Source organism: Trachypithecus francoisi, unplaced genomic scaffold, assembly GCF_009764315.1.
Source record: "Trachypithecus francoisi isolate TF-2019V2 unplaced genomic scaffold, Tfra_2.0 Lachesis_group13, whole genome shotgun sequence".
Taxonomy (NCBI): Eukaryota; Metazoa; Chordata; class Mammalia; order Primates; family Cercopithecidae; genus Trachypithecus; species Trachypithecus francoisi.
Genome location: NW_022681458.1, coordinates 51,991,395 through 52,014,937, shown reverse-complemented (window position 1 = coordinate 52,014,937; position 23,543 = coordinate 51,991,395). Strand labels below are relative to the sequence as shown.

At 38.1% G+C, this 23,543-nt stretch overlaps 1 protein-coding gene across 13 annotated transcripts; it reads right to left on the bottom strand.

The window, feature by feature from the left end:
• Window position 1: 1 nt before the first annotated feature.
• On the bottom strand, window positions 2-19,492 carry OSGEPL1 (O-sialoglycoprotein endopeptidase like 1). 13 transcript variants are annotated; one of them, XM_033230892.1, is made up of 11 exons: window positions 16,787-19,487; window positions 16,302-16,562; window positions 15,258-15,271; window positions 15,031-15,136; window positions 8,530-8,917; window positions 7,509-7,713; window positions 7,284-7,432; window positions 6,215-6,345; window positions 6,019-6,090; window positions 3,892-3,998; window positions 2-682 (listed from the first exon to the last, which is right to left on the bottom strand). In XM_033230892.1, exons 5-10 carry the CDS (start codon window positions 8,695-8,697, stop codon window positions 3,920-3,922), a joined length of 804 nt encoding a protein of 267 aa, XP_033086783.1. In that variant the 5' UTR covers window positions 8,698-8,917; window positions 15,031-15,136; window positions 15,258-15,271; window positions 16,302-16,562; window positions 16,787-19,487; the 3' UTR covers window positions 2-682; window positions 3,892-3,919. The 13 variants fall into 13 exon arrangements, with proteins under 13 accessions (XP_033086783.1, XP_033086785.1, XP_033086784.1 ...); XM_033230894.1 differs by having other exon boundaries at window positions 8,530-8,912; XM_033230893.1 differs by having other exon boundaries at window positions 8,530-8,912; window positions 15,031-15,271.
• Window positions 19,493-23,543: the final 4,051 nt, after the last annotated feature.

The window sequence follows — 23,543 nt, the reverse complement described above, 5'->3', positions numbered from 1 at the left end:
CCATCTTTTAAAAATTCTTTTATTTTTAATAGTGGTAATATGCAAATAATGTAACTGAATAATCTTTTTGAATGGAAGTTCTTGATCTCGATACTAAGCAGACTTTCTTTAGCATGTCTACGGGAATTTAATATCAGGTCAGAGTTATGGTTTCAAATAATAAGTAGGATTTCTGTAAAAGAAGGCCTGCACTTAAACCTTAAAATTTATCGACTGACATGAGTGGTATAACTAGTGTATATATCAAGAGTTAACATTTTTAAATTGCCATGCAAGAGGCCTGATTCAAAGTAGCTCACATGGTAACATTTATTATAATACTGTGAGATATTTAGTAATAAATATTACAAATGTATAAGTCTTCTAAGACCCAAAATGTATACTTAAGAAATATTTTGGCTAGGCATGGTGGCTCACACCTGTAATCCCAGCACTTCTGGAGGCCAAGGTGGGAGGATCACTTGAACTCAGCAGTTCAGGACCAGCTCGGGCAACATGGCAAGAGCCTGTCTCTACAAAAAATAGAAATAAAGTTGGCTGGGCATGGACATGCACACCTGTAGTCCCTATTCAAGAGGCTAAGGCAGGAGGATTGCTTGAGTTCAGGAAGTCAGGGTTGCAGTGAGTTGTGATCTTGCTACTGTAGATCTCTTGCTACTAGCCGAGGTCCAAGAGTGAGACCCTGTCTCAAAAAAAAAAAAAAAAAAAGTCTGAGAGTCAGTGGATGAAGCAGAAAAGAAAAATTAAAAAAGAAAATAAAAATTTTTACAAGGGAAAAAAAAGTTTTATTTAAAAATAAAATCCGAAATCATTGCCCATCAAGTATATAAGTATGGCTTTTGTAGCTAACAGTGTTGCTCATTCTCCCTATTTATAGAGTGTCTTTGGTTTGCAACTGGAAAAGGTAATAGTCTTTGTGGCTTAGAATCATATGATGTCTTTGCTCAAACAGCAATGTCTGCTTCTCCTATTTTACAGCTGCAGACAAATATGATACAAACACCTGGCTTCACTGTGTACTTTATTTTACTTATTTATTTATTTTTTTGAGATGGAGTCTCACTCTGTCACCCAGGCTGGAGTGCAGTGGCAAGATCTCAGCTCACTCTGCCTCCTGGGTTCAGGCAATTCTGCCTCAGCCTCTTGAGTAGCTGGGATTACAGGCACCTGCCACCACGCCTGGCTAATTTTTGTATTTTTAGTAGAGACGAGGTTTCACCATGTTGGCCAGGCTGGTCTCGAACTCCTGACGTCAGGTGATCTGCCTGCCTTGGCCTCCCAAAGTGCTGGGATTACAGGTGTGAGCCACTGCGCCTGGCTTCACTGTTTACTTTAAAGCTCCCCTTTTCTCCATCCACTTGCTGAATTGCCTTCATACAGTCTGAGGGTCTTGCTGTAATCCATTCTCTACCTGGGCTGCAGTAAGCATTGAAAGTATATATTAATTAGCAGCTATTTTCCCCGATATGTACTTAGGGCTTTCTATGTGCCAGAGTCCAAAGTCAGTGAGTGAGTGAGTGGGTGAATGAATGATTATTTATTTGTTTGTCTGTCTGAGACAGGGTCTTGCTCTGTTACCCAGGCTGGAGGGCAGTAGTGCAATCATAGCTCACTGTAGCCTATAACTCCTGGGTTCAAAGCAATCATCCCACCTCAGCCTCCTGAGTGGTTAGGGCTACAGGTCCTTGGTCTCTGTTATGCTGAGTGTGGTGGTACAGACCTGTAGCCCTAGCTACTCAGGAGGCTGAGGTCTCTGCTGTGTTGCCCAGGCTGGTCCCAAATTCCTGGCCTCAAGTGATCCTCCTCCCTTGGCCTCCCAAAGCACTAAGATGAGCTACCATGCAAAGCCTGTGTTCTTAACCACTGAAAAATAAGAGACGTCTTTAATCTTCATATTTAATTCTAAATTACCTTAATGGTGCTGAGTCACAACTTTCTGGTGGATTGACTAAAATATAGGAAATGTGGAGGGAAATGGTCTATTTTATACTAGAAAGGGATACATATTCAAGTAATAAATTGTGTTATCCAGCACCATTAAGGATAAGAATTCACAACAATGGAAATATTAAGCTTCTGTAGATATTTTAAAAAGCCTTTAGAGAGCAACTTTTGAGCTCTGAAACTGGTTTTAGGTAGGCTCAAGACTGTATTTTAGGACTATTTTCCGGTTATCAGAGTTCCTTTGCATTCAATTCCAGATATTTCCTGAGTATCTTGGCCTAGCCAGACCATCCTACCACTCCTAAAATGTATACTACTTCTCCTATAAATCCCCCCATAAAGATTATTTTTATTGGCCGGGCATGGTGGCTCACGCCTGTAATCCCAGCACTTTGGGAAGCTGAGGTGGGTGGATCACGTGGTCAGGAGTTCGAGACCAGCCTGGCCAGCATGGTGAAACCCCATCTCTACTAAAAATACAAAAAATGAGCTGGGCATAGTGGTGCTTGCCTGTAGTCCCAGCTACTCGGGAGGCTGAGGCAGGAGATTGCTTGAACCTGGCAGATGGAGATTGCAGTGAGCCGAGATTGAGCCATTGCATTCCAGTCTGGACAACAGAGTGAGACTCTGTCTCAAAAAAAAAAAAAAAAAAAAAAAAAAGATTATTTTTATTACTCCACAGTTTTTGTTTTTTTTAAAGGATGTGTGAGAAGTCAGGCCCTGGAGGCTGAAGTTGGAGGATTACATGAGCCTAGGAGTTCTAGTCCAGCCTGGGCAACATAGCAAGATGCCGTCTAGAAAAATAAAAATAAAAAATTATGCATGAGAAAGGTCTCCAGATATAGAGGGTTATATTCAAAGAATTGTGCATTTAGTTACTTTAATCAAGGCAGAAAAACAGTGATAATCTTACGATATTTGCAGTACAAAGTTTGGATTAAAAAAAATTATCCAAAAAAACTCCCTCATTTATTTCCATCTGATTATATACAATTTCTCAAATAACTGATGTGAAAGTATATGGACAACTAAAGCGTACAATACATAATTGAGGGATTACTTACATGTTAAAATTGTAAAACCTCAAATTATATGAATTTTTAAAAATGCATAGACATCCTGTTTACTCCAGAGAGGATACCTAATCATGAACTCTTAAAATTAATAACATATTATGTTAGAGAAACTCAGCTTTTGTCTTGATTTGGAAATGTCTGCTTTGACATGACTTTGATCTAAAATTGCTTTCTCATGCACATTTGTGATCCCAGCACTTTGGGAGGCCGAGGCAGGCGGATTGCCTGAGCTCAGGAGTTCAAGACCACCCTGGGCAACATGATGAAACCCTATCTCTACTGAAAATACAAAAAATTAGCCAGGCGTGGTGGTGGGTTCCTGTAGTCCCAGCTACTCAGGAGACTGAGGCAGGAGAATTACTTGAACCCAGAGTAGAGGTTGCATGCAGTAAGCTGAGATCACATCACTGCACTCCAGCCTGGGTGACAGAGGGAGATTATCTCCAAAAAATAATAATGATAAAAAAAAATAAAACTGCTCTCTCATTATAAAGTCAGGTTCTTGTTTCAGTAGGAGTTAAAAAGCAGCTCCTCCTATCCTGATTTGCGGAAGAGGGGGAAAGTCCTAGGCCTGTATGATACAGAGCCAGAATTCAGCAAAATTACTGTGCTTCTTCCAAAGTTTTTCTTTCTACTTGCCAACATCAATACATTCCTTTCTCAAAAGATGTTTTATTTTGGTTTTTAATAATTAAAAAAAAAACAGCTATGTTCCCTTGTAAGGCTTTAATACAGTACAGTATCTCAGAAGAGTAGGTAAAACATCAAACATAAAAAAGAAATAAGAATTCTTGATGAATAATTAATATTATATATCTTCTACAATTTGATACACAAAATAATAAAAACTTAATTTTAACATTAACACTACCTTTAGGGACTTTTTTGAACAGCAGAAATCATATCTCAATTTTTAATTGTGGTACTTTTATGGCAGCTTCTCCAACTTCTTTTGATATGTCTACTCCAAGAGGACATCTACATCATAAGCAGACAAATCATATTATTTATTTGCTTCATGATCCATCACTAGTTCTGCAGACTATTTGCTTAGAATTATGACAATATAAATATCAAATGTTTAATTCATCATATGTGGTGATGATTCTTAAATACTTACAAATATACTGGGACCTCAAGTCAGGATAATGAAAGGTAGTCTCAATAAGAAATCTAAATTTTGAGATGTTCTTGAAAGAAACAGTTTTACTGCTCTCAAATATTGTAAATAAGTTAAAAACATAAAATGAAATATAAAAATAATGAAAAATGTCTTATAATTCTCTACAAAGCTAAAAAGGTAAAAACATTTTTGCCATACAGCTAAAGTCAAACCTGTGTCCATTCACATTTTAGAAATGTCCTAGCTTTCTATAGGTTCTTCTCTGAAGTTTCAAAAACTGCCTTGCCCCTTTTCTACCATCTTTTGCCATTACTGGCCAAAGAGGTCTTAGTTCCTGCTGTCTTTTTCTGTTCCTCCTCAGTAACTAATTTTTGCTTCAGATTTCTGCTTTTCTACCATGTTGTTCAAGATAAGGCTTTGCTTTGACTGAATCCCAACCTGGAAAAAGCCATCATCTCCAGCCTCAACACTGCCACAAGGTGGCACAACTGAATCAGAGGATATACTCTATCTGAGACAAGGTATCAAAGGGATGCCTTCCGGTACTACTAACTCAATTCAGTTCATTCATGATCAGCATACATGTAATTCACGTATAGCACAACTGTCAAGTTACGGAATATAATGCTGACAGTTGTGTTTTTTTTTTGTTTTTTGTTTTTTGTTTTTTTTGAGATGGAGTCTCGCTCTGTCACCCAGGCTGGAGTGCAGTGGCATGACCTCAGCTTACTGCAACCTCCGCCTCGAGGATTCAAGCAATTCTCCTGCCTCAGCCTCCAGAGTAGCTGCGATTACAGGCGCCTGCCACTACACCTGGCTAATTTTTGTATTTTCAGTAGAGATGGGGGTTTCACCATGTTGGCCAGGCTGGTCTTGAACTCCTAACCTCAGGTGATCTGTCCGCCTCAGCCTCCCAAAGTGCTGGGATTACAGGCATGAGCCACTGTGCCTGGCCAATGCTGACAAGTTAAAACATCAGATGAAACAGTGTTTAAAATATAATTATGTTAGATCATGAAAATAATTGTCTTTTACTATTCCAGAATTAACTTATAACAGAATTTGATAGTAATTTGAAAAACCAGCCAGGCATGGTGGCTCACACCTGTCATCCCAGCATTTTGGGAGGCTGAGGTGGGTGGATCACTTGAGGCCTGGAGTTTGAGACCAGCCTGGCCAACATGACAAAACCCAAAAACTAAAAATACAAAAAATTAGCTGGGCACAGCTGTGTGAACCTATAATCCCAGCTACTCAGGAGGCTGAGGCATGACAGTCACTTGAATGTGGGAAGCAGAGGTTGCAGTAAGCCGAGAATGCACCACTGCATTCTAGCCTGGGTGACACAGTGAGACTCTTTAAAAAAAAAAAAAAAAAAGTAAAAGAAAAAGCTGTGCTATTCACTGGAACTTTGATTTGGGAGAGGAAATAAGGCTTGCAGGAAACAGCTATCTTTTGGCCAATTCTCAGCTGCCAGTGTGAAAGCATAATCACAACCCACTCTCACACCTGAATGCTTTCTGCATGTTTTCCTTAAATTTCCCAGCATACTTGCTGGTTCTGAGATGTTCCTGACATTGCAAAAGTCCAGGCCATGGACACAGTTTACATTCGAGTTCCAAAGGAGGGAATTCATCACTCTTATTCATGACCTGTTTCTAACTCACCTAAACTTGTCAAGATTTTTATAATTTGATACTACAGCAAAAATATTTCTCATATGGTATCAACCTTAACTAGGTTCATGAAAGAAATTTATGTAACTTTCCTTCAAGTACCACCAGAATGTCATGAAAACCTCATATATAAAGGCAAAATCCAGGCTTTGTCTTAAGTAATGTAACTTGCATAAAGATCATGAATGATATCACATACTTTGGTTCATAGCGGATGCCTTCTATGTCATGTAAAATGCCCAAGCCAGCACGTAGTCTTTCAATACCGTTCCTAAATAAGAATCATTAAAATAAAATCAATAGCTCCAAGATCTGAAGGAACAAGGTTTAGTATGATAAAATGGCAATTAATATTTACATAGTTATGAGTGAAGCACATATATCCTGTGGCCTACCATGCAATCATAATGCCATTATCAGTGCACAGTCTGGGAGGAGGACACAACAAAGTGCACTGTGTTGCATTTGTTAAAATTTCCAGAGCTCTGCGGACATAGAAGTTACTTGCAACACCACCAGATGCAACCTGAAGGAATTGAGAAAACCAAAATAACTATCATATATGGATAGGAACCAAGCTGCTAATTAAACCTGGGGAAAATATCAGCATTATACAATAATAAACTATCCCATTTTGAGATGGGTAATGGGCAAATGATATATCTACATAATAAAAATTTGGAAAGAAAAAAATTACTAACAATTCTAATAGCATACAAACATTATTAGCAATTTGCATATTTTCTTCCAATCTTTCATCTAAATATTTATTTAATATAATCACAATCATAGAACCATTTTAGACTCTGAAGTTTTTTATTAAATATTTTGTGCATTTTACTACATAACTCTGAAAAAATTATTCTTTGATATCCAAGTAAAATTTCATCTATGAATTACCAACATTTAAACATTTTCCCATTTTAGTTTGTAATTTTTAAATGAATAAAGTTTAAGATACAGTTAAACAGGATGTTTGTCTCAAGGCTTTTAAGCACAATTAAAGGGATTTCAGCTGGTACAATATAATGGATTATCAGAACTTTATCAACATTAGTGTCACAAAAGTTGGTATACCACCTCCCACTGCTAAATTTGACTGGCTTATTAAAAAACAAACAAACAAAGGAATTTCATCAAATGATGAAGGAAATCCATCTATTTTTCTAAAAATAGTGATAGCAGTTACTGCATTTACTTTCCTTATTGTAAGCCCTCTTTTAAATCCAACAAGAGGATGCGATCTTAGCCTTATGAGCCATAGAAGCTATACAGATGTCCCATGAAGCTGCCAAACTAGTACAAGAAATGGCTGTTAGTCTTTCCTATCCTGCATAATTTCATACTGTCAGGGCTAGCATACGGCATAAAGATCTGTTCATCCTAAACACCAGGTCAAGGTCTTGGGAAAAAAGTAACATATTGCAAAGTGTAACTATTACTTTAAAATGAAATAAAACTTACCAGTACTGCATTATTTTGAGGTAACAAGTCTCTCTGCTTACAAAACAGAATAGCCCGATGTGTTCTTTTCACAATATGACATGCCATTGTGTGCTGTACTGTGGCAGCAATGTCTGCAGCTGAAGACAGGATTTGCCCCTCCTCAATACCTGCAGAAATGAGCAGGCATTCTTAGGCACAATCCAGGAACATTTATCTGTTCAACTTTACTAATTAGAAATATACCTTCCTCTTTTTCCTTTTTCATTATTCTTTTATTAATAACTTGTTGAAGTCCAGTAAAAGAAAAATCACAGTTTTTAGCACGATGCAAGGGAGGTTTGATGTCAAAATGAAATCTATTTCCTTGTTTGGCCAAATGTTCTATGGCTTTCCCACCACTCATGGTGGAGCACTCTGGATGTTTTATTAAAGAAAGTCTTCTTGCCACCTATCAAAAAATTGTATTTTTTTTAGAGTCATAAAATTAAATACTTTGAAAGGAAAAGATGCAAAGGAAATGAATTGAAAATTACTAACAAAACAAAACCCCCCTCAAGGAATAAAACATGCTATACTTTGGCAAATATAGACTACAGCTGATATTCAGGTAAGCAGACAACTCTGCTCCTTATGATGACCCAAACAATAAGAGGCCAATCACTGCCCCATCTACGTTTGCTCTTCTATTGGGGTTGGAAAATAGGCTTGAAGTTGACAATGACTGCTTAATGATGAATGTCAATAATAAGAACTTGTCCTATACTTTCTTCCTATTATTTCACTGTGGAAAGCAGTGTTTTTATATATATGGCAGTAGCCTCTGTAGTGTTCTAAAACAAAGGGTGGGGGGGGGAACCCTACCTGTCTGTGGTGTCAGCAATTGTGTGATTTAATTCTGCGCATTGCGTCTTTAATGTCATGTTAATCTATATATATTCTCTTATTTTACCTTTTTGGCAGTATGTTAGTTTACAAAGCACGTTCTTTCACATATATTATTTGACAAAATACATAACTGTATCTGCAAACTATTTCAGCCTTTATGTACAGATATGAACCTCTTAACATTTTATTAGGAAAGGCTAAGAATTATACAATTGTGTACTACTCTTTGTATTTTTTCTTACCATTGTAAATTTTTTTCAGTTTATTAAGATATCATTCAGAAATATTTAGGTGAATGGTGGTAGCACATTGATTGCTACTTAGTTGAAATGGACAACGTAACAAAAAAGAATGGAGAAATTAATTCTTAAATAATTACCTTGTCAAGCATGTCACCTGGTGCTATGTCCAAAGACTTTCCAAGAAGCAGAAAATCTGAAACTCCTTGAACTAATGCCAACAGACAGTGACCTCCAGAAATCAAAAGAACTAAAAAAGGAAATTCTACTTTATTGGTCAACCTAATAGTAAGTGCATGAGCCTCCATATGATGAATGGGAATGAATGGCTTTTTTAACTGTCCTACCAGCTGTAAGCTAAATGATAAGCCCACTCCCAGGCTTAAAGCAAGTCCTGGTTTTATGGTAGTTGCAATTGCTGAGAGGTCACTTGGTGAGATTCTACTGGCAGAAAGAGCTTCTTGTACTATTCGTTGAATATTGTCTCTGTGAAGCTGTTGAGCTACTGCAGGAACAATCCCACCTGTTCTGAAAGAAAGACAGCTTTTTGTAGTTTTAAGATTGTAAAAATGAGGAAAACTGATAATATATTACAGTTAAAGGCATGTCTTCAAGTTAATCATTACATAGCTGAGTAAGTCAAGTATTTTCTAATTGTGTGCCTTCTAACATAGCACACTATGGTTAAAACTCAGTAAGCACTAATTAAGGGGATAATGTTTCTGACATTTTCAACTTATACACAACAAACTCCCATGGATTTGTTTGTTGACAAATGAAATCACCAAAATAATCTTGCAAAGCATTCCAGACAAGTTTCGAGCATGGGAAGGACAGGAAACAATTGTATTTAAGGAAAATTAATTTCCTTGCTGACAGAAGAATTTAAGAGAGATTACTGTGAAAGTATTTGTGTAAAATGATTATATGTTAAACTGGGTGATTGTGGGAATGGAAAGAAAGGGACAGAGAACCTTAAGAACTGTAATAACTAATTGAATATAAGGGGACAGGGGGACTAAGGCATCAAAGCTTGTTCAGCTATTCAGCTGGAATGACTGGGAGAAAACAAATTCTAAAAGACAAACATGAAGACAGTTTTATAAAGAAGATGAGTTTATTTTAAAACACATTCCAATTGAGGTCACAGCAGGACAGCAGATGGCTTGCAATACTGAAATACAGTTTGGGAATCTGGTGCTCAGAGTTGGTAATTTGGATTTTTGGTCCATGTAGGATGGTGGATGGCCACTCCAAATGTCAACTGTAAAGAACTAAGAGACAAATTTGCTAGCAATAAATTTGCTACCATGTGATTGATTTACAATATGAGAACTAGAGCAATAAAATAGAGTCTGCAAATTGCACTGCTAGTTTCAAAAAAAATCATCTTCAAATATTTGATGTTGCAAGACCTACTAGTTCTTTTTTTTTTTTAACTTCAAAAATACTATACAAACCTTTATTTACGTTGATTAAATCACAATAGGTACATAAAAAGTTGAGGCACTGGTGTCTGTGGCTAATGGTAGTAATCACAGCTCACATAGCAAAGTGAGTAACATTAACCTTTTAACTTTGAGCTGTTGCAAAATTATCATTTTAATATCATATATACCATATATTCAGTACTAGTTACGACTTTTTTCTAAAATAATAATAGAACATGATACCCAGGGAAAAAGAAAATACTTAATAACTTTCTCAAGTGCTAGTAAAAAAGAAACACATTGGTGTACACCTGATTTGAGGGGCAGACATGATTCAGCCTATGAGCCATCAGGAGAGCAAAGCAAAGCTTTTTTAAACTGGAAGGACACTCACGCTGTTTTGGTTCAGACCCTTCATCTTTCATACTGGGAAACAATGCTCACCAGGGCAAGTGTCACATCATTACGTAATACAGTAAGAAAGATGTCCCAGGTCTCCTACTAACAAACCTGGGATCTTTTCTAATTCATAACAGAGGTTTATACTATAAATACAATCATATTCTTGAAAGATCAAATCAAATATCAAGAAAAACAGATCCATGATAATACTTCAGACTTTAAAAAATCCTAAAGCAATAATTTAATAAAAATATATGTCAACAACTGTGTTCAAGATAATAGAATCAGTGTGGAATCCAGTGCTGTAAACAGTGATGGCAGCAGTTCACTGGTGCAGTAATTCATTTATATACTTATGTAGTACTCTATGTATTGGTTGTGTTTTCATCTGGACTACTTGAGTTAAATTTCTTCCATAAAAATTTCTCATTTGATTTCCAAAGAGGAGTTGCTGGCTCTTCTCTCCTTTTGGAGGGTGCTGCTAGAGGTGCTTTTTCACACAGAGTCTCTATAACTGCCAAGGCAAGACCTACTAGTTCTATGCGTAGAAATGAAAATCCTCAGTAACTGCATTCAATGAATATTTGCTGAGCAATTAAAATATTGTTTCAGGCAGTGAGGGGGATATAAATGAAATGATCTGATTTCAACACATCCACATTGTAATATAATTTTCCTTAATTCTTCAAAGCTACTTTTTCTCTTATATTCCTCATCTTTGTTAGTGGCATCAGAGAACCCTTGGGTTTCAAAGTTCATCTTTACTTCCTTTCTCTCCTTCACTCTCCCCATTTAAGTTTACCACCACTCCCACTGCCAAGTCTCAAAAGCCCTCATCTCAGTCTATTTATTCAACAGTCTTCTAATTGTACTTTCCTAACTATGTCCTTTGATCCTTAGAGTCCATCCTATATTGCTGCCAGAGAATACTCTAAAGCACAGTGCTACCCCTGTTATTCCCCTACTCAAAACCTTTAGTTTCGTGGAATTTGGGAGGCATCAAATCTAAATTATCTCCCTGCCACTCATTCCTTCCTTCTCTGTCTTGCCTCCCTTCTTTCCTTTCTATGCCTTTTCTGTGTATTTTATCTTCCAGGGATTATGCTAAACACTAGGGCCAAATAAGAACATGGCTTTATTCTCAAAGAATTAATAATAACAATGTATTTTTGTCTTACTATGATTTGTAGACAGTATGGAGTGTGGATTAGGGAACAAAGCTAATAAACAGGCAGGGAAACTATTGAGGCTTGAAGCTATAGCCAAGAGTCTATGCAAAAGACAATAAAGGATTGAACTCAATCAGTGAGAAAGCAGAGGAAAGTTGCAAAAAATATTTGGGAGATGGATTTACTATGAATGAATGACTGATTTGGATGTGGAATGGTGAGGGAGAAGTCAAGGATGTCCTTCAGGTTTCTGGCTTGGAAAAAGGGACTCCTCATGCCAAGTAATCCTCTATTACTGCACTTTCCATTCTGTTTCACAATGGTCTGCTTACTGTCTTCTTCACTTTTACTGATAGTAGTAGTAGAACTACTATTGTTACTAATAGCTAGCTTGTATTCAGCCCTTGCTATTCATCAAGAATGCCCCAAAAGCTTTAAAGAAATTCACACTTAATATTCACAACACTAATTTGAGTTAGTGGTAATTATTATCATTTAACAGATAAGCAAACTGAGGCACAAAAAATTGTGCACAGTATCAAATGTAGTAAATGGCTGAACCAGAATATAAGCCTAGTAAATGGCTGAACCAGAATATAAGCCTACACTCTAACCCACTTATATGGTGAGCTGTTCAAAGGCAAGGGTCATATGTCTCATTTATATTTGTATCCCCAATGCCCCAAGTATTGCCTGGCAGCTATAGGTATTCAAAAAATGCTGAGATGCGCCAGGTGAATGGTATCACTGAAGCCTGTTTGCCCAGTAGGCTCCTTAAGTGACCTATGGTCTAGCTAAACTGAATGTCCAGTACTTTCTCACTTCTTTGCCTTTGCTGACAATGCTCACTTAGTGATATGGTTTGAATCTGTATCCCTGCCCAAACTTCATGTAGAACGGTAATTCCCAATGTTGGAGATGGGGCCTGGTGGGAGGCAACTACATCATGGGGGCATATTTTCCCCTTGGTACTGTGTCGCCATAGTCAATGAGTTCTCATGAGATCTGGTTGTTTAAAAGTGTGGGCCAGGCGCAGTGGTTCACGCCTGTAATCCCAGGACTTTGGGAGGCCTAGGTGGGTGGATCACTTGAGGTCGGGAGTTCGAGACCAACCTGACCAACATGGAGAAACCTCATCTCTACTAAAAATACAAAATTAGCCGGTCATGGTGGAGCATGCCTATAATCCTAGCTACCTGGAGGCTGAGGGGGGAGAATCGCTTGAATCCAGGAGGCAGAGGTTGCGGTGAGCCGAGATCACACCATTCCACTCCGGCCTGGGCAACAAGAGTGAAACTCCATCTCAAAAGAAAAAAAAAAGTGTGTAGCACCTCACCCCCTCTTTCGGTCCTGCTCCTGCCATGTAAGATGCCTACTCCCAGTGTGCCTTCCGTCATGAGTAAAAGCTCCCTGGGGCCTCCCCAGAAGCAGATGCTGCCATGTTTCCTACATAGCCTGTGGAAACGTGAACCAATTAAACCTCTTTTCTTTATAAATTACCCAGTCTCAGGTATTTTTTTATAGCAATGCAAGAACGAACTAACAAAGCCAGTTTATAATATTCTTTCCATCTCCATTCACTGAAGGCCTAACAAAAGGCCACTGAACACCTGTGATGTGTCAAACATTGTGTTGGGCACTAGGTATAGCATAGTGATTAATATAGACATGGCCCCTGTCACCATGGCACTTAGACTCTACTGAGATTATACATACACAAGCAAATGTATAAATTGTGAAAATATTACAAAGAAAATATGCAGGATATGATGATACAGAATAAATAGGATGGGAGTACCTAATTTAGATAAAGTGGTCAGGGTAGTCCTTTCTGTGCCATTAACTTTTACATGTTCAAAAGTTCAGTGCACTCAGGAAAAACTGAAAGGACTGTGAAGGCACGGTAATAATAGTTACTGTTTGCACCACTTGTTTTACTTTATGCTGCCTTGCACTATTAATTCTCCTTGTAGGTCTAGACATCATGTCTCCATAATCAAGTTAAGCTTCCTGAAACCAAGGACTTTGCAGTACTTCACAGTGCCTTACTAATATCCAACACAGTCCCTTTCACAGAGTTATTGTTTGAGGCTTAATCTGCCTCTTTACATATATTATTTCTAACGCCACCCTCCCATAATTCTATGAGGCAGATGTTATTTTATTTACTTATTATTATTTTTTGAGATGGAGTTTCCCTCTCTCACCCAGGCTGAAGTCCAGTGGTGTGATCTCGGCTCACTGCAAGCTCCGCCTCCCGGGTTCACGCCATTCTCCTGCCTCAGCCTCCCGAGTAGCTGGGACTACAGGCGCCCACCACCACGCCTGGCTAATTTTTTTTTTTTGTATTTTTAGTAGAGACGGGGCTTCACCATGTTAGCCAGAATGGTGTCGATCTCCTGACCTCGTGATTGCCCGCCTTGGCCTCCCAAAGTGCTGGGATTACAGGCGTGAGCCACTGTGCCTAGCCAATTTTCCTATTTTACTAATGTGAAAACAGAATCAGAGAAGATATGGAATTTGCCTACAGTTACAGAGCCAATACCAAGTGCTTAATTCAGGATTCAAATACAGGACTGTGATTCCAAAATACCAGGCTTTTTCACTATTCAGATGTTGTCAATTGATAGCTTAAAGGCATACTCATCTGTAGAGTATTTTAATATATTTTAAATTAGCTACTAATTTTAAAAATCTGGAAATACAACATTAAAAATCTGGATTTCCGGCCAGGCATGGTGGCTCATGCCTGTAATCCCCGCACTTTGAGAGGCCGAGGCAGGTGGATCATGAGGTCAGGAGACTGAGACCATCATGGCCAAGATGGTGAAACCCTGTCTCTACTAAAATACAAAAAATTAGCTGGGCGTGGTGATGTGCACAGGTAGTCCCAGCTACTTGGCAGGCTGAGACGGGAATCGCTTGAATGCGGGAGCCGGAGGTTGCAGTGAGCTGAGATCATGCCACTGCACTCCAGCCTGGTGACAGAGTGAGACTCTGTCTTACACACACACAAAAAATCTGGATTTCCATTTTCTCTTGAAAATTATAATAATCTAATAACACAGGTCCTGCATTCCCGCATGACAACTGGCTAGAGCTGAGTGGTGACTTCCTCCAGACATTTTCCACTTTTTATTTTGTCCATTTATTGAGGTAACCTGCCTAGTGGTCCTCTACAAACATCTCAGTTTACAATCCTTGCACCATTCTATGCTTTAATACAACAGTGTATTATTATTTATTTAAGTACTAACACAACTTATATGTATAAATATGAACAGGATTTTTTTTTTTTCAATGACTAACACAGTTTTCCTACAACTTCAGCTGAGACCATGAAACATAGAAATGGAGAAAAGAAGGAATGCATTACTGAAGGAAAATCATCGATAAATACTGAAGCTGGGAATGAGCTCAGTATCTTTTGGCAACAGAATTAGTTAAGGTTGGGACCTTATTGTGAAGACCCTTAAAAGCCAAGATGAGGTGTTTGAGGTTTTCTAAATAGCAGTTATTAAAAGTGTTTGCAAAAAGGAATAAGACAGTAGCTCCTGAAAACTTTTATATATGACAAATACAAAAGAATGATTTTACTTTTTCCAAAAAAGTGGAAATAACTAAGATAATGTCTACTTACTTTAAATGAACTTCAGTTTGGGAATGTATTGCTTCTCCCAACACATTTCCTGTTTCATCCACCACAGCAGCTGCTGTATCATCACAACTGGTTTCAATTCCTAGTACTATTTTGTGAAGAAATAGTGTTCCAGGATGAAAATTAAAACTTCTTAAAAATTCATAAACTTTCCTTTTTGATGGTTTAAAAAAAACTCCTGCTGTCTTATTCAAGATTAGCATACTTACTCTATAGATAATTCCTGAAACAGAATTACAGAAACAACTTATTATTTGCATCTGACATTAGCCAGCTTATTTTTCAATATATAGTTTTATAGAATTACAGGACAGTTTGTAAAAACGCACCAAAATTTTGTAAAGGCTATAGCAACATGTGAATATAAATAATATTATGAATGAATATAATATTCTCCAAGGGGGAAAACGGGTCAGATATAAAAATTTTTAGTATTATTATTACTTGCATGCTGTTCCTACCAAAAGACTTATTATTAAGACAGCTAATATACAGTACAATAATTGACAGAGTCCTCTGAAAAGTGCTATTTATTTTCTGACAGCTAAAATTAAGACAAAATATGGATTTTTCTAACAAGAATCAAACAACAAAGGCAGATGGAACAGATAAAAATACTGTTAATGTATTCTATTTCCTAAAAACACCTTTCAAAATAAAACTGGATCATTTGGTTCAAAAACAAGAGTTAACATAAACACACACACACACACCAACTGCAACCTAACACCTATTTTATCCTTAATTACAATCTTTGGAATTAAATCTCCACTTTTTGCTATAGGTTTTGTCATAACAAGGATCTTCCCAAATCCTTTTCCCCCAAAATAATAGCAGCCCATCACTAAAGCACACTAGTATTTTCACACTGCGAAGTACCTAATTTCATGCCCCCATATCATCCGTTATAAAACTTTCTGGGTGTTAAAGCAGGTTCATTCTCCACCACACTAAAGGGACACAGGGCATCCCAGGGATTAGAGATGAGCGACCTATTTGCAGAGCGCAGTTACGGGAAGTGCAGCCCAGACAGACACAACGTAGAGGAATTAGATTTGCATTAACAAAATCTGGACAGGGAGGACTTTGCGAAGCACTACCCTTTCCGGCCAAGAAAGCTGCAGTGTGAACCCACGTGACTTGGGGAGCGCTGGTCTCCGGTAGGCTCTAAGGCGGCGAAGGGCGCAAACTGGAACCGCTTTTCCAGGTGCGCAAAAGCGTCAGTGGGGTGAAGAGTGAGCAATTTCACCCACCTTCCTCTTGGGCGGTAGTAGCCAGCACTTTTCTCCTTTCCCTAGTAAAGACTGTCGACTGCCCTTATCGCTGCGGGAGAAAACCCGAACCTGGCGCCCGGAAGTGATGTCATCGACACCATGCAAGGTCCTTTCCAGAGCTAGCTGCTGTTTCACTAGAGAGCCGCACCCTTAGTGAGGAAAAGCTTAAAGGCCGTCTTTGCCCGAAACTCTCTTCTGTGCGCGCCTGCATTTCCCCCAGATTTGCAGGTGATGAGAGTTCTGTAAAATTACACAGCTAGTGACTGATCCAGCGGAGACCGAATACAGGTTTGTCTGACTACACAACATCAAGTTCCAAACACTTAAGCTACATTAAAAAGTATTTTTTTTTTTTTGCCCTTGGCTGGAATTTGGTTGCTACTGTGAGAAAAGGATGGGGTAGATTATTCATCATTCTATTTTTAAGGGAATTATCACCAAATCTAAAGGGAGGGGTGAGGTACCTGATACTTTCATCGGAGAAACAGGATGGAATCTAGCGGCGCCCCCTAGCCGGATTCCCAGAGAACGGAAGTGTTTCTGGTCGGACAGTGTAAACCGTTTCTCCCACTTCACTAGGAAGAAAGGGACTGGCTTATTTTTACAATTAAAAAACAAACAAAACAAAACTCGGGAGACTGAGGCAGGAGAACTGCTTGAACTGGGACCCGGAAGGCGGAGGTAGCAGTAAGCCAAGATCGCGCCACTGCGCTCTAGCCTGATCTACAGAATGAGACTCTGTCTCAAAAAAAAAATGGCTGTGGTAAATATTCAGTTGCCTTAAAAAATCCTATTTTCATAATGCATTTTATTGTCCTTGCTTACTATGTACACGAAATTCAGCATGGTATGTTTTCGGAGTCTTGCACCTGCTTTTTCTTTTTTTTTTCTTTTATTGGTTTGTGAACTTTGTTTTGAACAGTTTGAACAGATTTATTTCAAGAGTCAGTCTTCTCCCACGCTGGTATTTAAGATTTTAGTAAGCAAGGACCTTAGAATCCACTGTTGTACAGGGCTGGCATATATACCTGCACTTTGCACGTTGTGAAGCTCTGGGTATAAAAGATAAGTAAATCCCATAACAACATGTTGGGAAGCCAGAGTACAGTCTAGAGGTAGATACAGATAAATAAGTAAATAACTACCAGAATATGGTTGAGGTTTTTTAGTTGGAATTTGTGTTTTTCAAAAATTTCCTTTATGTATAACAATAACAATAATGATAAAGTGGCACTATGTACCAGGCACCTGTTGTAGATTAATTTCTTTCACAATCCCATGAAGTAGTTTCTGTCCTCATTTTACAGGCAACTGGGCCACAGAGTTTGGGTGCTTTGGAGGTCACACAACTAGGAAAAGCAAAGCTAGGATTAGAAGTCAGGCCATCTGGCACTGGAGTCTGTTTTCTTAACTGCTAGAAGAGAAAATAACTCACATTTTCTCTAGGGTGCACTGTTGGCCTAAAAAAGGAAAAAAAGAAAAATTAAAACCTAAAGGTTAAGAAAAATTAGTCATACTGTTAGAGGGGTCAGAGGTTATTTCTGTTATACACTGGAATCCAGTTTGAACATAAAACCTTTCACATCAGGTATTATTTTTCTTACAATTCCAATTATGTTCAGCAGGTGTATCCCAATGCTCTTCTGTGCTGTCAAGACAAGCAAGATCCTGTGTGTGCTATCAGTGGTAGATTCCTCATCTAGGCACTCTTGGCCAGTGTTGAGTACAAATGCTGTATTATGTGAAACAGGAGAACTCTAGGGCACATTAGTAAGGAATTTTATCTTTCCCTTGACCGAATATATGTGAAGTGACACACAAGTCACATGTATTTAGCAAAGGTGTACATTTTCTGTGTTCTTATTGTAACATAGGAGAGGGTTATTGGGGGAAAGGCATGTATGCTGAGTCCTGTCTGTACTTTTATGCAGATACAGCTAGAATGCCACTCATGGGCATTCTCAACAAATACGGCCTATGTAAGCTCAACATAAATCAAGAGTTCCAGCTGAATCTAGATATGCTTATTTTGTCTCAGATACTGCGTGTCTAACTTTCCATTTGTAGCCTTCAGAGGAAAATTGTATTATTAATACATATTATATATTAATACATAGAAGAATCTTTTTTCTTTTTTTTTTTAGATGGAGTCTCACTCTGTCGCCAGGCTGGAGTGCAGTGGTGCCATCTCGGCTCACTGCCACCTCCACCTCTTGGGTTCAAGCGATTCTCCTGCCTCAGCCTTCCGAGTAGCTAGGACTACAGGTGCCCCCCACCATGCCCAGCTAATTTTTGTATTTTTAGTAGGGATGGGCTGGTTTTGAACTCCTGACCTCGTGATCCAGCTGCCTCGGCTTCCCAAAGTGCTGGAATTACAGGCGTGAGCCACTGCGCCTGGCCCAAATCTTAATTTTCAATATTTATTTCCTAATTATGTTCTACTAGGTTAGGTTTTATTTTCATTTATTACATATTTATTGGGTTACTTCCTTTGTGCTAGGAACTTTATTAGTTATTAAGGATACAGATAAGGTCCATTCTCTGTTCTCAAGGATCTGAGTCTATAGGCAGAAGACAAAATGCAATACAGAATTATGAAAATGTGAATGGAAAGTGCATTCAGAGAGACGTATTACTTGGGGAAAGCCACGTTGGCTTGCCACAGATATGTATACACAGCCTGGCAGGCCCATAGTGTGATTACTTGAGTTTCAATATCTGATTATTTTATAGGCTTGAAATTGGTTTATCAGGTCTGGAAGTGACTGGACTCGGGAGTACTGAGTTACCCACCACAAACTGCTAATAAAATGGTAAAAGCCATTAATACTAATGTATTTGTTTATGAGAAATGCAATTATGGGGGAGCGAGGATAGTTGAGTTTGCCGGTCATTATCTTCCTTCTATTGACCAAATTACAATGAAGGCTAAATCCAAATTATAACCAGAAGATTGCTTGGTAAATATGGAATGGAAACAATAGACATGAGTTTGGTGCTTTTAATGGCTAATATTTCAAGCCTGATGCAGCCCTTTCCACTTGAGTCACATGTGTCTTACATTCTTTGAGTTGGCTAGTGCTAAAAATACATTGCCATTTTCCTTTCTCCTTTCTTTTCTTTCTTTTTTTTTTTTTTTGAGACAGCCTGCTCTGTTGCCAGGCTGGATTGCACTAGCGTGATCTCGGCTCACTGCAACCTCTGCCTCCCGGGTTCAAGCGATTCTCCTACCTCAGCCTCCCGAGTAGCTGAGACTACAGGCGCGCGCCACCACACCCAGCTAATTTTTGTATTTTTAGTAGAGATGGGGTTTCATCATGTTGGCCAGGATGGTCTCCATCTCTTGACCTCGTGATCCACCCGCCTCGGCCTCCCAAAGTGCCAGGATTACAGGCATGAGCCACTGCACTGCGCCAGCCCATCCTTTCTCCTGTTAAATTTTCTTTGCTGACCAGTATCTCTTGATGTGGAACATTCTTTCATTAGTGATAATACTATCAGGTCTTTGGAAGATATTTTGGGTTTTGTTTGCTGAGCCATTATGCTTATTTTACAAATTAACTTTTCTGAACTTTATTGCGGTAGAATTTACATAACAAAATTTACCATTTTAACCATTTTTAAGTTCAAAGGAACTAAGTACATTCACATTGCTATGCAACCATGACTACCATCTAGCTCCAGAACCTTTTCCTCTTCCCAAACTGAAATTCTGTACCCATTAAACAGTAAGCTCCCAGCTGGGCACAGTGGCTTGCTCCTGTAACCCCAGCACTTTGGGAGGCTGAGGTGGGAGGATTACCTGGGGTCAGGAGTTCGAGACCAGCCTGGCTAACATGATGGCCGTCTCTACTAAAAATACAAAAATTACCTGGGTGTGGTGATGAATGCCTGTAATCCCAGCTACGTGGGAGGCTGAGGCACGAGATTGACTTGAACCTGGGAAGCAGAGGTTGCAGTGAGCCGGGATTGTGCCACTGCACTCCAGCCTGGGCAACAGAGGGAGACTCCATCTCAAAAAAAACCAAAAAAACAAAAAACCAATAAGCTCCCATTCCTTCTGCCTTCCAACCCTTAGCAACCACCATTCCACTTTGTCTTTGAATTTGATTACTCTAGGAATTCATAAAAGTGAGATTACACAGTATGTGTCATTTTGTGATTTATTTCACGTCATAATGTCTTCAAGATTCATCCAGGATGTAATATGTATCAGAATTTTCTTCCTTTTTAAGGCTGGATAATATTCCATTGTGTGTATATGTCACATTTCTTTTAACCATTCATCCCTTGATGGACACTTGGATTGCTTCCATCTTCTGGCTATTGTGAATAATGCTGCTGTGAACAAAAATGTACAAATATCTGTCCAAGTTCCTGCTTTCACTTCTGGTATATACCCAGGAGTGGAACTGCTGGATATAATTTTAATTTTTGAGGAATCTCCATACTAGATGATCTTATTTCCTTATTTTTCAAGTGTGTGGGTCTATGTGTGTTTTGGCAGGGAAGGGAGAGGGTGAGTCTCTTGTCGTTCCCACATACTCCCCATGACTGTTAAGTAATGTGTTAGAAGCATATGGTTTGATGAGAATTCTAGGAGAGACAAATGTTTCAAAGGATCTCTGTATTTTTACCAGCAATAACTAATAAATCATCTGGCTTCTGTTCTCACTATAAAAATTATAAAATGAGGAAAATACTGCATGTTTTATCATCTTGGTGAAATAGTCAACATAAATGCAGAATATTTGAAAACTCGGGGGTTTTCAAAATAAGATTATCAATAAAAATTTATAATTGCACAATTGGAAAGTCAGAAAATCTATACACTGTAAATTCCTTTCATATTTTATATCTTAAAACTATTTATTTTACAATGTTAATGAAGTAGCTTATTTCTTTACTAAAATCCTTGTATTTAAGATTATTTTATCAGCACATACTTATGCACTACGAGTGAACGGACACAGTGATAAACTGCTTTATCTGCTGAACTTAATATTAGTTAGAACTTGAGAGCTACACATGTAATTCCATAACCATTGTTTATCAAGGGCTTGAATCATTAGTCAAGAAATGAAATAAATTACAGTACTACACTGAAAACCCAATTTTTTTTTTTACTGTTTTTCTAATTATGAAATGTTTCAGGTTTTGAAAAAAGGAAATACTATAAACAACTTCTGTGAGGCCAACATTCAACTTGAGATAAAATCATCCAATATAGTTGAAGTCCTGTGTCCTATATACTTGATACATTCAGGATTCTGACTTGATGTTTATAATTCTCTTGCATTCATTTGTAGCTATATGAAAAATTTTAAACCCAACATAACAAACTACTTGCTAAATCACTGGATCATTTTTACCTGGAACTGAGATTAGGGAGTAAAATGTGACACATCTCATTATTTTCTTTCTGACACAATAGTTTATCTCTGCTATTCTGCTTACCTTCCCCTCCCCTGCCTTGCAGTACTCCAAACCTCCTTTTAGGGTATTTTACCTAGACATGTCTTTTTAGTACTGAACTTGTTCACATTTCTCACATTGACATGTACTATCCATGTTACTGTTTTGGGAATTACTCTTTTCTTTCTATCCTGCTAGAAAGACTATTAAATTGCACTGGTTGACACTGGGTTGCTCCATTTGTGTTCTTCATGACTAGCATAAGGTTATTTTTGGGTGATACTTATTGATGACATATATAATATAGAAGACACAGGAGAAATATACTGCATGAAAATCAAGATTCAGCTTTAGCTAGACAAGATGAATCAATAAACTAAAATCTAACAAGATAGAGTTCTATAGGAAAAATGTCTTAAGAGTTTGGTTTAATAAATCAATTTAATATGTGAAGGGTAACCATAATTTAACAGCACTATATATTGAAGATTTAAGATTTTAGTGACATAGTGAATCAGTGATATATAGTTGTCAAAATAAAAAACTAAAGTGGTATTAGGCAGCGTTAAAAAAAAGCATCCAGAACAGGGGAAGTGGTACTCTTTCACAGCATATCTGATCACCTCTTGTATTTAACTCTTGTGCTATATAATAAGGAATAAACTGGAACTTAGAGCAGAATTACTAGGATAGTGGGAGAAATCTGAAACCATATCATATCGAAAATGATGAAGGCTCTAGTAATATTTCTTCCATGCTGCTGATACAAATTTAAAAGTTATCTTTAAATAGTTGAAGAGTTATGTAAAGATTAGATTTTTGACTCAATATACAACAAATTGTAAATTCCATTACAAAACTAGAATATACTGTCTTATAAGTCCTCTTCTATTAATATTATTATTAAAACAAAACTAAACAGAAGGGTGGTAATTAATGAAGATTCAAGCTAAGGTAGGGGGCCCAGCGGGCAGATCACTTGAGGTCAGGAGTTTGAGACCAGCCTGACCAACATGGTGAAATCCCATCTCTACTAAAAATACAAAATTAGCTGGGCGTGGTGGCACACACCCATTATCCCAGCTACTCAGGAGGCTAAGGCAGGAGAATTGCTTTAACACGGGAAGCAGAGGTTGCAGTGAGCTGGGATCACATCACTGTGCTCCAGCCTAGGAGACCAAAAAAACCCGGCTCCAGCCATCTCAAAAAAAAAAAAAAGTTAAGGCAGGGGGTTGAATTACATGGTGTCTAAGGGCTTCTCTAACTTAGCCTCATATAGCTCTATAAGCTAATTCACATAGGTATTAGTCAAGGAGATATTATTATGTCCCTTAGGATCTTTATAATTCAATAGACAGTAATACCATAAACCTAGAAAAAGGATGGGGGCAAGTCAAAGGGACACAGCAGTCAACTTGTAAGAGCTCCTAATGGTCAAAGCTGGAGGACAATTTGAGCAACAAATCATGATAATGGATTATAACCCAAAGAATGAAATATCCATGAGCCCAGAGTATAAGTGATTTAATAAATAAGTAAATGAGGGAGAAGAGACAAATCTTCCTTATAAAAGATTCCAATAAGTAATTATAGAAGGAATAAGGGAAACAGAAAATCATCACTAGAACTCCACAGTAATAATTGCTGCAAGAAAGATCCACCAATGAATGCTAAAATTAGTGGCATTTCTGAGCTCATGACTCCTTAGAAACTGCCATTATGTCTCCTGACTTGAAGTGAGGAGCATTTATGGCATGGCAATTTATTTTGTTCCAAGTAATAGTCATTACAGATTTTGTTTGAAAC

Excerpts from the sequence above, each read along its gene's own strand:
- OSGEPL1 (XM_033230884.1), bottom strand. Across the intron at positions 8,918-15,030 it reads CAAACTGAAGTTCATTTAAA|AACAGGTGGGATTGTTCCTG; the intron begins GTAAGTAGACAT and ends TCTTTCTTTCAG. Across the intron at positions 3,999-6,018 it reads GGCATCCGCTATGAACCAAA|ATGTCCTCTTGGAGTAGACA; the intron begins GTATGTGATATC and ends CTTATGATGTAG.